General features: G+C 38.9%; 1 protein-coding gene across 3 annotated transcripts in view; it reads right to left on the bottom strand.

The window, feature by feature from the left end:
* Positions 1-346: 346 nt before the first annotated feature.
* impg2a (interphotoreceptor matrix proteoglycan 2a) overlaps positions 347-13,777 on the bottom strand; it is a 33,276-nt gene continuing 19,845 nt past the window's right edge. For all 3 annotated transcript variants that reach the window (XM_008433979.3, XM_081601568.1, XM_008433969.3), the window contains 8 exons: positions 12,948-13,229; positions 12,637-12,856; positions 9,839-10,049; positions 6,795-6,983; positions 5,096-5,297; positions 3,659-3,738; positions 3,137-3,200; positions 347-2,885 (listed from right to left, as the gene is read on the bottom strand). In XM_008433979.3, coding sequence (XP_008432201.1) covers positions 3,158-3,200; positions 3,659-3,738; positions 5,096-5,297; positions 6,795-6,983; positions 9,839-10,049; positions 12,637-12,856; positions 12,948-13,229 — 1,227 coding nt within the window. In that variant the 3' untranslated portion in view covers positions 347-2,885; positions 3,137-3,157. The remainder of the gene's footprint in view (positions 2,886-3,136; positions 3,201-3,658; positions 3,739-5,095; positions 5,298-6,794; positions 6,984-9,838; positions 10,050-12,636; positions 12,857-12,947; positions 13,230-13,777) is intronic.

Below are 13,777 nucleotides of genomic sequence, written 5' to 3' on the forward strand. Positions count from 1 at the left end.
CTTTTTGGAAACCGTCGTGGCTGCAGATGAACCTGTAATCCATACTTTCTGAGGCTAATCTCATCTTCGGATTATCCGGAGAGGAGATAATCGTCTCCAACATTATGGCTCACAGTGAAAGGACAAAGTGTGCTCTCACGCTTCCAGTGGAAGAGGAAAACTGTGGCATTGAGCAAGGCAAGAATGAAGGTGATTATTTTTATTTTTACTTCAGTTTTTTTTAAGTGATTATTTAAGCACAACTGTCCTTACTCAAAGTGCTACATCATTAAACTTGTTTGTTTTTTTTTCCTTTACCTGCGTTATGTTGTGGTAAAGAACGTCCCAATCACAGTAACCAGATTCATCAGTTTATATAAAGCGTTTAATTTATTTATTTTATTTTTTTTACCCGTTACAGCTGCACAAGATGATAGCACTGATTACAGTCATCAATATAAAACAAAGAGACACAGGAGACATGCAAGATTAACACCCTATGTTGCAGTGACTGATGACATTTGCAGAGTTATTTACATGAATGAACACTGTGTGTTTGATTTCTGGCCATTTAACCAGGTGGCAGATGCTGAAGGACAGTGATAATAACTCGATACACACACAAAAACAAGACAATAAAACTTGAATAGACAGATTGCAAAAGGCATGAGAGTGACACAAGGGTCTGCTCCGAAAATGTTATTTATTTTTTTTCACTCGGGTAAATGACTAACAGAACAATTTATTCCTAGCAAAAATCTGAAGCTTGATCTATGTGTGGAGCTGTGACCTCCGGAGACAGCAGACGCTCGTGCTTTCCGACAGCGTAGACAAGCAGAACATAACCAGGTGCAGATGTGAAGGGCCACACCGTGAACGGGCGGGGTCAAGGATAACAAATCCAGAGGAAAGTGTATGAATGCCATAGGAAACACTGGAATTGGTCACCCAGACAGTTTCAGATTGAAAAGACAGACAGCAGTACAGAAGATTCTATGTATGCCTTTACTGAGAGCGTCTGTTGTTCGTCATGCTCCGCTTTCTGCTTTTCCGGGACTCTCGATAGTCTTAATGTGAAACTGAAAGCCGGATTTAAATCCCGGGGCCGAACGCCTTCATGAGTTCCATCTAAACACATTTTATCTGCCTTGTTAGGCGTCTGGAGAACCAAATGTTTATACCTGAGTGAAGCCCCCCCCCCACACACACACACACCTTCTTCAAATCAAGCAAAATTGGTGTCAAAGGTTTGTGCAGCACAAATTGTGGTTTGTGCTGCTAAAGATTCTAATAAATGTTTCCAGAGGCGATCAAATGCAGGTTTGGTGTCAAACAACTGTGCTAAGAAGATGCTAACAACACAAGCCAGCACAATCATAACAAAACTAATTTATACCAGTTTTGTTTGATTTTTTTAATGTAGAGAGGAGGGTAGGTTGATCTTGGAGGACGACAAGAAACATTTTATTCTACAGCACAAATTTAGCACTGTTGATTGACACCAGATTTCATTTGATTTTGAAACTGTCTGGCTGACCTTCATTGACCTCTGGAAACATTTATTAGCAGCTTTAAAATGAGAACAAACCAGCACAAACGTTTGGTACCAATTTTGTTTAATTTGAAGAAGGTGAAGGTGGGACCAACTTCACTCAGGTAAAGTTTATTATTACCTACAAAAATCCATGAAAAAAGGCAAACAAATCAACTGGAGGGGTGAAAAACTGAGACAGTAGACTGTCACTTTTACACTTCAGAACACTGCAGCTTTTTGCTGCTTTATATTTTCCAAGAAAGAGGCAATCAGTCAAGACTAAAGTGCTTTGCAAAGATATTCATACCTTTTGAACTTTTTCACACTACAATTACAAACATCAGGGTATTTCAGAGAGAAATTAGAGACGGATATCCAACACAAAGTGGAGAAAAACTGTGAAGTATAGAGAAGACACTAAATGCTTAAGAGAAATTTTTACAAACAAAAATCTGAAAAGTTTGTTGTGAGTAAGTAATTAGCATCACTGAGTCAATTAATTGGAAAATGTCCCAGAAGTTTTGGCAGATTTACAGATGGAGAACATCCATGGACACTAAATTGAAAGCTCTTTCTGGGCTTTGACTGGGCCATTTAAGCACATGCATGTGCTTTGATTTAAATGATTCCATTGAAGGATCTTTGTTCGGCATATCTTTAACGCTGACTGCTTCAAACATCAGTGAACACAGAGGCAAACTATAATTTGGCCTTTTCTGCATTCCCAAAATATTGACTTGTACTTGTATTCTACAACAGAGTCCATCCACTGGTGCTGGCTTCAAACTGTAAATGACTCAACGATGACATTACACATCTCAAGAAGTTTTTAAAATTAGAATAGCACCAACAACTAAAAATTACCTAGGTTTTGATGGCTCTTCGACAGAGCTAAGAAATAAATCTGAGCATGACAAAGATCAAAAAATGACATATCTCAGACGGACAAATGTCAGTTTAGCTATACAAACATATCACAATATATGTTCTTCCCCTTTAAGAGAAGGCAGATAGAAGATAATGCAAATAAACACTTATCCCACAAAACAATAGTTACTCGTCGGTTTGGTATTTGCGTTTCTGTTCAAGTAACAGGATGCGGCCCGGTTTTCCCCAAAGGTTTGATAGTTAAGCAGCAAAAACATGAGCAGAAACAGGCCGTAGCGTCACAGGAGACTCACCCAGTCAGAAGGCACAGAGGTTTATGAATGAATGGTCAACACCCACCCACGCAAAGAGCGACAGATGCAGACTTACTGTTTCTGTTACAAAAGTGCTGAAAATAATCTAAACACAGTCCGTACTACGAGGAACATGGCGATCGAAGAGACGTCTTGACAGGAAGCTTCGTTGTTGATCAGGAAGCGTGTTTCTGTGAAACAGAAGAAGCTCATCAGTAAAACGGTTCAACATGGGTAACATGTCATCACTTTGAAGAACCGCAAGACCTTTTTCACCGTTCAGTAAATTACAAGAGCTGATTTGATATGAAACTGAGATTCATACAGGCACACGAGGCAACTCACACAATAAGAAATATTAAACATCATCATCATCATGATGTACAGTGGTGACTCCTCTTTTTTATTGTTTGTTTTTCAAATTAAATGAAACATTACTTACAGTTTCTTGTTCATTACAGTTCTACGAGTGCATAGAGGAGCTTTCCCTCTGGGTATCCAGAACTCTGAAACACATTCAGGAACAAGTGTAACAATGTTATCTTTTGTATGTTACATTTTGTACTTTAAAAAAAAAGAAAAAGTGCTAGACTAAACTCAGCATAATCAACATCAATGCTACACAGAACACTGCAACAAGCAAAAGAAAAATGGGAGACATCTTTACACACATCACATCAAGTTAAAGGCAGTTAAAGTAACGTCTGAATCTGACTGTTTTTTGTCTGCATCTGTGGCTCCAGTTCTGGCTAAAACTTAAGAAAGATAAATCTGTCTCCACACTGGTTTGGCATGGCCTGGACTTCTCGTCTCTTGAAGCTCTTGACTAACAAACGCTTTGTCTCTTTGTTCTCGTTAGTCTCTTGTATCTCAAACCCACTTCCCCCTTTTCCGTCCCTCAAATCCAGGTTTATTTAGTACATTATCTCACTGAGGTCTAAAAGCTGCAAACAAGTGAGCTCACGCTTGATGCTGCCGCACAAAGTCTGCAAACTGCCGGTCCTTAGCGTAGAGTTCAATGATGCGTATCCTGTCTTGGATTTCCTGCAGAAAAACAGGATTTCACTCGATAAGGGAGCAAAAACAGCAAAAACAGAGAAATTGCACACAGGACTGAAATGGATGTGGAACATAATAGGACGTAACTATGCTCAGTTTCATGCATGACATCCGGATCCCTTTGTGCAAAAGCTCTTTCCACTGTTTGCATATGAAATTATACTTAAAGCGATCTTGTGCCTGTTTTGAATCTATTGTTTATACTAAAACTCTTTTAAGGATTTTATCTTGGCTTTCCAGTATCTTTACTTTCTCTGTGTTCGGCCATAACTTGGAACAAACCGGGGATCATTATCTTGTTGAAAGGTCCATTTTGAGTTCAGTTCTAATTTCCTGACAGATGGACCCGTGTTATCTCCGGCCCTGTTTGATGGGATCCAGAACTCATTGCTGAGTCAGTCACTGAAAAGCTGCCCAGTCGCAGAGGCAGCTAAGCAACCACTAACACAACACTTCCAACACCAATTGTATGAAAGTCTTCTCCCGACAAAGATATGACGTACCTATACCGGACATGTCTACTGTTACTGTGCAAAATATATATATCTGTGTTTTGATGAATTAGTTTGGATTTTTATGACACAGTCATGTACAGTCTCTTACTCAAAGTGGACATCATTTAACACCAACCACTGACATGGTCTCCATGCAAAAGATAAGCTGCTGTGTGCCTTTGTTTCATTAACTAAAAAGAGATTTGACACCAGTGACCACTTGGTTTTCTTATTACAGTTGTCATCTTGAGGATTGGACAAAAAATAGCTGCTTATCTTTTAAAAACAGGTGGATTCTTTTTTCCAAGGACAGGTTCTGCTCACCATTTACGTCTACAATGTTTTCATTATACTTTTTTTTTTTAAGATTCCTTATTTATGTTGACATATTAAAATTTGGAATCCCTTTTATTGACGCCACTGGGAGCTTTGGCGAGCCTCTTCAATTAAGTCCCATCAGTTCTCGCCTTTTGATACATATTGGCTGCGTCAGGCTGGGGCAGAGTAGGATGCTGGACTGCAGCTGTGGACAGTTTAATCAGCTCTTAAAGAGAACAGGTTCAAAAGGACAATTGGACGCTGCTCCTTGTATTGTCTGCAGCAGGCCACACACGTCCAGCATGAGTCGACGAGTAGGAAATAACACAGGCTAATTTTCTCGTCATGGGTTTGATGCAGGTTTTCTTTTAGATTATAAGTATCTGGGTGTCTGAAATTATGAGAAACTGAACTTTAGAACTGAAATGTTCTCCATCTTTATCAGAGCTGCTTCAAACTTGAGGTTGACATGACCAATCTTTTAATTACCATTTAAAGGAAATGGAGGCAGGGGGGAAACAGAAACTTACCTCTTTGGTCAGCTCGCTGTTTTCATAGATGTGCCGTATCTCCTCGCTGCTAAAATCGGTGGATGCCTCGGCGCTGGCACTGCTGTACATAGGCGCTTCGGGATAACGACGGTAGTAGTGGCTGTAGCCTGTAGTGGCTTCACTTTCATACATGGGGTTGTATTTGGTTGCCCTTTCCAATGACGGAAGACTTTCCACCCGCCTGAAGACCCAGAAAACGATAAAGAAAACAATTAGTCGAGATGTAAAGGCAGGGAGAGAAACCGAGCCTCGAATTAAATAACTAACCCACTAAGGTAAACCGTGCGAGACAACTGTTGTGCTCGTCTTCAAAATCCAAATTTTCCAAGTTTCCAGGTACGAACACAATAACACAGCCTGAAGTGAGAACTTTAACTTGGAAAGTCTTCTGTCTCTGAGCAACTGTGAGTTCAATTTCCAGTGTGGCTGCCAGCCACGCATATAAAATATAGTTAAAGTTGTAGATATAAACAATTTGTTAGGACTTCTAATAGTTTCTACCTCAATAACCAAGAAGCACACACTGTTCCTTATAATCGCTACTTGTGAATATAGTTTTAAGTGTTTACAACAGATAAAATGGAGAGGAATACACTGTCATCAGCTTCATTGCTACTAGCAGTTAGCATCCCAACATGTAGTAAGCCTAACTGGTTTTCCAAATAGCAACCAGAACACGATAAACTAAATTGTGAAGACACTTCCCGGTCCCAAAGGTGGCAAGTATATTAGCAACATGTCAGAGCCGCTAAAGGCCAAGATCAGAACACTGCAAAAATTATCTTTTATTAAAATGTGCATTTTGGCACGTTAAATCATTCACTTTGTTTACATTATTTCCGCATTTGAAAGTCAATCAGAAATATTGTTAGCAGAATCACTTTTTGGCTCAGCGTTCAACATGGCAGCACACACCCTTTATAGTGTGTTAAATTTGACAGGTCACATGACGTGACACACAATAATCCAATAAGAAAACAAACATAAAAAACAAATGTGAGCATAAAAACATTCATAATGTCAACACCCCCACTTGCTCACATTTGGATAACTTCCTCTGACTCAATATTTCAACCAAAATACATTCATGATACACCAAACAAAACAACAAAGATGAGTCACAAAGTTTCTTTAATGTAACTCTTCCAGATAGAAGGTAGCACCGACGATCCAGCCAAATTTGCAGTATCGTAATTCCGCCACATTTTGTGCCACCTGAAAAACTCCAAAGGTTTCTGAGGGGAGACGTTGCGCTTTCCAGCCAATGTCGGGTTATTACGGTAATTTCACCCCCACGGTGGCAGGGAGAGAAATTAAACTGAGAGAGTTCTTTTAGCAGACAGTAAATTGCAAAAAATAACTTGCTAGATATTGAAAGTTCCAGTTGTTATGGATAAATAGACAATATGTATTTACTCACAGGACATTTAAAGATTTAAAGAAAAAATATCCAGGCGGACATTTGAAATTTAGGTCATAAATGGTTAAAAGAAATGTTCTTGAATTAATTTCTTAGAATTTGGCACATCAATTATGTTCCCCTTTAGTGGTTCAACCCACTACTCACGCAATGACAGATGGACATAGTCAAGCTGTCTTTTTGTAGGTAAAAGAAATGTTGGCTGTTGTCAAATTACGGATGTTCTTGGGTGCTCAGTATTTTAGCTCCTGTCCTCACCGTACGGGATCCTCCGACTCTTCCTTGTCGTACTGATCCCGAAGTGTCCTGGCCAGGAAGAACAGCACTCCGGACGCCACAAACAGGAAACCAGCAACAGAGGCTATGGCGATGCCAACCACCAGAGGCTCGGACACATACTCCTCACAGTGTTCACCTCTGTACCACCAGTTCTCTCCAACACGACACCTGAAGACGGAAAATGCCAGCCTGAAATTTATTTGTGAAACTGTGGACTGAATAAAAGAACTCAACTTCTAATGAGCAGCAGAATCAAAACGTTTCGGCAAATAAATCACATAAAAGCTGTTCCTGTTTGCATTTTTGTCACAACAAAGATGCTAAATTCATTTTTAATTCAGCCTGTGTCATAAAAAAAAATCACTGATTCCTTGTTATGGAAGAAAATCTCTTATTTGTTTTCTGTCTCCATGGAGGAATGCAACACTTTTAGCTGGAAGTTAATGAGAATCCAGCAGCACGTGGCACTGCTTTCATGTGTTATAATGCTGTAGTGGGTGTGAAATAGAGGTTAGCAGTCATCTTGGCTTGTCTTACCCAAGTCTGCTCATAATTACTAGAGTGTTAAAAAAAAAAAAAAACTTGCATATCAAAGTCTGAGCAGGGCTAACAAAAAGTTCCTGTCACTTATTTCCAATGCTGGCTTTTCATCTTCAGCACACATGCATAAATCTGTTTCACATGCAAACACAAGTTCTGATCAAAGACGACACATTGCAGACATCAAAGCGGGGAAACCTTGAAGGGCAAAACTCAAATTGAAGAGCAAGATATTCTAAAAAAAAAAAAATCTTAAAGGTATGAAACAGAAACAAAACACAAACTGTTTGTTTATTGTGTTTCTTCTTGACAGATGAGCTTGTGTTGAGCAAATGACAACAAACTGCCTCTCATGTTGTGCAAGTGAATTGGTAAAAAAAAAAAAAAAACTCGTTCATCATGACCAAAACATGTAACCTGAACACATACTAAAAATAAGACCTGCTGGTAAGCATATTGACCAGTGGTGCTCATTAACACAAATTTATTTTTAACATTATTTTAATCGCTTTTCTGAAATGAAATAAGTCATTTGAACCATGCCCTACAAACCAGATGCACAACCTGCTCTGTCTGGAAATCTTTGACAGTAATCAAAGCACAGACTGGTTTTGTGTTGTAGGAAAATGTGTCAAATGGATGTTTGGCTGCTAAATGGTGGCAGAAACAAGTTACATAGTGTGCTCTTCCGAAACAAAACCATTTATGCAGAAAACATGGAAGTAAACGCAGGTGGTGATGACAGGTTTCTCCGCACCCACCAAAATCTGACTTTCTGTTAGAAAAAAAACATTCTGTGTTGGGAACTAGAATCCTGAATTTAAGGGAAGGAACAACCCCAGAGTGTTGAGGAAACAAATTAGTTAACGCCAGCTACTACAGAAAGCTAAAACAGGAAGTAAACAGTTAGACAAGCAACGTGACCAAATCTGTTGTTTGTAAGCATTGACTTTAAATTAATAGCAACTCTCTCCAAACGTTCCTCCAGCAAGTTTACCCGCGGTAATTAGCTTTAGCCGTGACTTTTTTCTTTGTGTCTGAGCAAAGTGAATCAGAGAGTATTCGACTGCAGTGACAGAGTGATTGCAAATCAGTATTTTATTTTTCCTTTCATTCACCACATTTATAGCCTTAGCTAGATGAGACATTTTAGAGCTAAGAAACGTAGGAAAAACTAGAGTTTGAATTGCAGAAGCTGTGTTCTCTGGAAAAACATTCCGATGTGCAAATTAAACCCTTATGAATAAAACATAGATTGATTAGGTTTTATTCTTGCACCACCACTGTGTGTCTTGGTAATGTGACGTATTCAGGTGACTTGGTGGAAGGGATGTTTTGACAAAGGTAAGATTCCTTTCACAAAAAAAGCAGCATAAAGTGCTCCAATTGCAGGGCTGGAGCCTGAAGCAAGGGAGAAAAGCACAGGGCAGGGTACAAAAAAACCTCAAGACATTATAAAGGTAACAGGTGGCAACATTATTCAAAGTCACAACAAGATATAATTTGTTTAAGGAAAGATTATATTAGTTGACAGCTTTTATAATACACAAACACACCTCTCATTTCTATGGCATTTCAAATTGTTGGATATATTATTTCTTGTTTAGATCTCCAAGTGTTTGTTAATGTTGTGTGAACACACTGCAAGCTTCTCCTAAGTGTTGGTCTTTATGGACATACGCCAGGTTGTCTCTGCTTTGAGGCAAACAGATGATGCACAAATTACTGAACCTGACCACAACGTTAAACTGTGCGTCGCTCAACTCAGCCTCAGTCTGCTGTCAAGTGATAAATCAGGGAGGGTCCTTTCATGTGAAAGCAGCAGCATAATGATGTTGGTCAGAACCACAGCAGAAACTGTGGCTTCAGTCTGAATGCTGCCAGGATTTCAAAGGGTTTATATTACATTTTTTTGTCACAAGGTCTAATTGGCACTGTGGTAAACTACAGGCTGAGTGACTCTTCAGAGCAATTTTAGAACTTTTTAAAATATATTTGTCAGTGGTTGAAAATGAAAATAATTAAAGATGTAAAAATGATCAAATATTCATTTGAAATAAGAAATTTGACTACTTGAGGTGGAGAACGTCATAAAATTTGTTGGTTTTGCACAATATCGTGAGATAAAAAATTTACTCTGACTTCAGTGGGATGCTAATTTTTTTCTACAATGTATCACGTATTAGACAACTATGACAGAAAAATGATTTCACTTCTACGACGTTTGAGGACTTTGTAAAAGTGTAAATCCTCACATTCTTTCATTTAAAACATTGTTCAAAACAAACCTAAATCTGGTCTGTATTCTTGAAAATCAGCACAAGAAGCAAACATCTGTTAAATTAGTGAAATAAGTAATTGTATTTACTTTTTCTCCTTCTAAACTCTACCGACTTGGAAAATCTGTTTAGTCACTGAGGCCTTTTAGAGCTGAAGACTTGTTCCCCATGCACACACAAACACAGTCTTAATCCCTCACCCACCTGCAGATGGCTCCCTGGCCAGGGATGATGTCACACTTGCCGTCATTGAGGCAAAAGTCTGTCTGCAGCTCACAGATGCTTTGACACGGAAGGCCGTCGACACTGAAGTAGCCCGCGTTACAGACGCACTCCGCTTCCCCTGACCACTTGTTCACTTTACATTCTGCGTACTCGTTGCACGCCTGGAACTTGCAGGGGTCGGCTTGGTCACCTGGAAGTTAAAAACAATTAAAGCATTGAAATTAAAACAGGCACAAAGGAATTTCTATTCAGCAGCTGCTTTTTTTAAAAATCTTATAATCCACCATAAAAAAAACCTTTGGATTATATCTTTGTGGATGAATCAGTGTAGTTGCTTCTTATGTTGCAAGTTGGTCTGATAGCCACTAATCTCAATGAAATGCAACATTCAAAGGTATTCAGATTTACTTGACTAAAAAAAACTTTAGATGTATGCTGAACATCAATTTATGTTAAACGACTAATTTATTTTTAGTTTGAAAACCCTGTTTTGTGCTGTTTTTATTTAGAATTTAACTTCATGCAAAGACTAACTTTATGTGCTTTTTGGTATTTCTGTTTTGATAGAACATGTTTTAAATATACAAAAATTGTTATTGTATAGCTGCTCATGCCTGTTCAGTAATATTATGCATTTCTAAAGAATATGTTTACAATTTCCCCAAAGTTCTGAAAGTGCTATTTGTCATTTTTACAGCTCCTGGGATTTTGGAAGAAAAAGAAAAAGTTGGATTAAATTGCAAAAACAACACAAATTTACAAACTCACAGCAAAACAAACTGTTTAAAAACACATTTTATGTCAATACATCATTGTTGATACATTGTTCACTCTGCCTGGTCCTCAATGAGAACTCTGCTACTCCGTATTGCCTTCTGTGGAGTTATTTTAGTGAAAAGGGTGAGATCCTATCTGTTCTGTGTTTTGTGCAAAAATGTAGAGTAGTTAAAGTTGCATTGAATTGTTTCCTCTGCCTATAAAAAGTGTTCACCCTTTGGATGTTTTACTCTTTTTGCTGCTTTTACAACTCAATCAAGATCCACATAATTTGGCTTTTAGAAGAAAAAAAAAACACCATTCAATGCTAAAGTGGAAATTATTCCACAAAATAATGACAATAGCATTAAGTAAATGATTGCATAAATATTCACCCGTTTCAAAAAGACTGACCTTAATCAAAAGAGGTCTAACCAACTGGTGCTAGTGGTCTCTCAATGAGTGGAATGGAGATCACCTGAGTGCAGCGAGTGCGTCTCCAATGAATGTGGTATAAAAACACCTGTGTCTGGAAAAACCATTAACTGCTTAAACTGTATTTCTGGCTACCAGTACAGCATGAAGACAAAAGAGCACTCCAAGCAAGTCGGAGAAAACGTTATTGAAAAGTATAAGCTGGCTATGAACAAACTCCCCTGGAGTTCAGGTAAATCTCTTTTCCTTCCAGAAGTGGAAGGAAAAGAGATTGTTCCTTCCACTTCCTTCCACCTCCCAGAAGTGGAAGGAAAATGTCAAATGTGTAAATCTGACAATCAGGCCATCCTCACAAACTGAGTGACCGTGCAGGGAGGAGTGTGGTGGACTAGGCCACCAGGACACACAGCAGGAGCTATAAGCTTCAGCAGCTGAGATGGGAGAGACTCTGAACGCAGCTGCTGGTTTTTTCACCAGTCGATGCTTTATGGGAGAGCGGCAATGAAAAAAAAAACACTGTTGAAGAAAACTCATATCAAGGCTCGACTAAAGTTTGCCAAAGGCACATGGGAGACTCCACGGTAAAGTAGAATAAAGTTATTTGATCTGACTACTTTCTGCCTGTGTTTGTTATTTTGAAACAATGAGATTTACCGTTAGTCCTATTTTATTTCATCGTTAAATAACAGAACCAGTACATAAGTGTATAGATTAAATAGTACTACTCAGGGCTTAAGTAGCCTTTTTACACAGTACTTTTTTTACTCTTACTTGGCTAATATTTAAATAACACTTATTAAATTACTCAATTACCAGGTAATTTTATCAATTTTAAATCTCAAACAACAGCACCTTTTTTATCTGCTATGTTGTTCCTGAGCCCATTGTACCAAACTCTCTCCATCTCAATGTAGTTCAGAGTTAGCAGGTCTACATCAGTCTAGACTGCAAGTACAGACATCAAATGATCATTCTAATGCTTCTGAAATCAGTATTGTGAATAGAATAACAATTAGCATAAAGTGCATCTGCATACTTACGGTGTGGTTTATTCATGTAGACGTATAAAACACTTGCAGCCAAAGCAATAGAAAACACTAAAGAGAAGGCATTCCGCATTAGGAAACACCAGAATACAGATTTTGGGATTGGATTTCTCCCCTCCCAAAAAAAAAAAAAAAGAAACGGCTTATGGGCGCTCTATATCAGGTTTTGTAATTGCATTATTGGCATGTGATTTATGTCTGTATTTCCAGACAGGCTCACTTTGATAATATCTGTCTGTTGTTTTATTGGGTAGAAACAGATAAACAAATCTGCCAAAGTCTTCAAAAGCACATTTGTGGTAGCTTTCAGCACAATAAGGGTCTTTAGAAGCACATTTGGCTATATTAAAACAGGCATAAATCTTTTTCACATGGTGCTCAGTAGACAGTCTGAGAAACGCCAAGTATCAAAGGAGACGATTGGACGACAATAGTTAAATAATGAAAGTAAACTGCTTAGCTCAACATTAAGACAGACTTGCTCTGTCAATTGTGGGTTTGCTGTGTAAGCACTGACTTTATTTAGTGCAAGAAACTCACCTGACTCCACATCCAGAGAGTATTTATCAATGGCTAGGTTCATGGTCTGGTACGCAGTGTTACAGAAGTCCTCCAGGATTAGATACACGGTGGTGGTGACGCCCCGGGCCACAGGCCTCCCAAACTTCATCCGACTGTTGACCACGATGCTCCCATTCCTGAAGTTCAAGATCTCTAGATTCTCAAAGTGGCTCAGGTTGGACTGAAGATAGGGCACAAGCTTGGAAAGAAAAAGAAAAATCGGATTTTGCGAGCTGTATGCCGGTGTGGACTCTTTACCAAAACAAATGCAACACAGTGTCGGTGGTTACCAGTTCTAGGAAGCGCTGCTCCAAAGCCTTGTACTCTGGGGAGCTCTTGTTAAAGAGATCTTCAGAAAATACCATGTTGGTCACTCTCAGGCTGAAGAAGACTATCAGAGCTCGCCTCGGGTTTATAGGCATGGCAATGCTGACTTGGTCTGTGCCTTGGGCCACACTGAATGGGGATCCAGTGCTGCCTTCCTCTGTCTGGTTTGTCAAGCCGTAATCATAAGGAATCAGGTCATATCCGTGATCTTCAGGGGCAGCATCATCCAGGTCCTCCTGAGTGGTCTACCTCAACCAAACAGAAAAATGTCTTAAAAATGTGGCTTCTAATTGATGCCATATCTTATCTATGCATTTTAAAGAATTAAATTAATTGTAACTTTTTCTCCAAAGAGACTAGGGTAAAGGTGCAAGAGGCATACTTTCAATGTAAAGTGATGTGTAAGGCTCAAAACTTGTTACAATAGAGGTCCTTTGCTGTATGTCGTATGAGTAATTGTCCCATCTTTGAAGCTTCTCTGAATGCTCAACATTATACACTAATCAGGCATAATGGCATGAACACTGACAGCTTAAGTGAACAACACTGATTAGTACTTCATTATGGCACCTATGAGTGGGCAGGAGATAAATGGTAGAATAGAAGAGTTTGTCTTTAAACTGAAAACGTGTCAGAAACCAGAAAAATGGGCAAGCCTAAGCATTTGACTGCGTTTGAAATGGATTAAACTTTGATGGCTAAATAACTTGTTCTGAGCATCTACAAAACTGAAGAGAGGTGCTCCCAGTCTACAATGCTCAGTGTCATTCAAAAAGCCACCCAGAGAAGGAAG

This window comes from Poecilia reticulata, chromosome 2, assembly GCF_904066995.2.
Source record: "Poecilia reticulata chromosome 2, P_reticulata-male-v2, whole genome shotgun sequence".
Classification (NCBI taxonomy): Eukaryota; Metazoa; Chordata; class Actinopteri; order Cyprinodontiformes; family Poeciliidae; genus Poecilia; species Poecilia reticulata.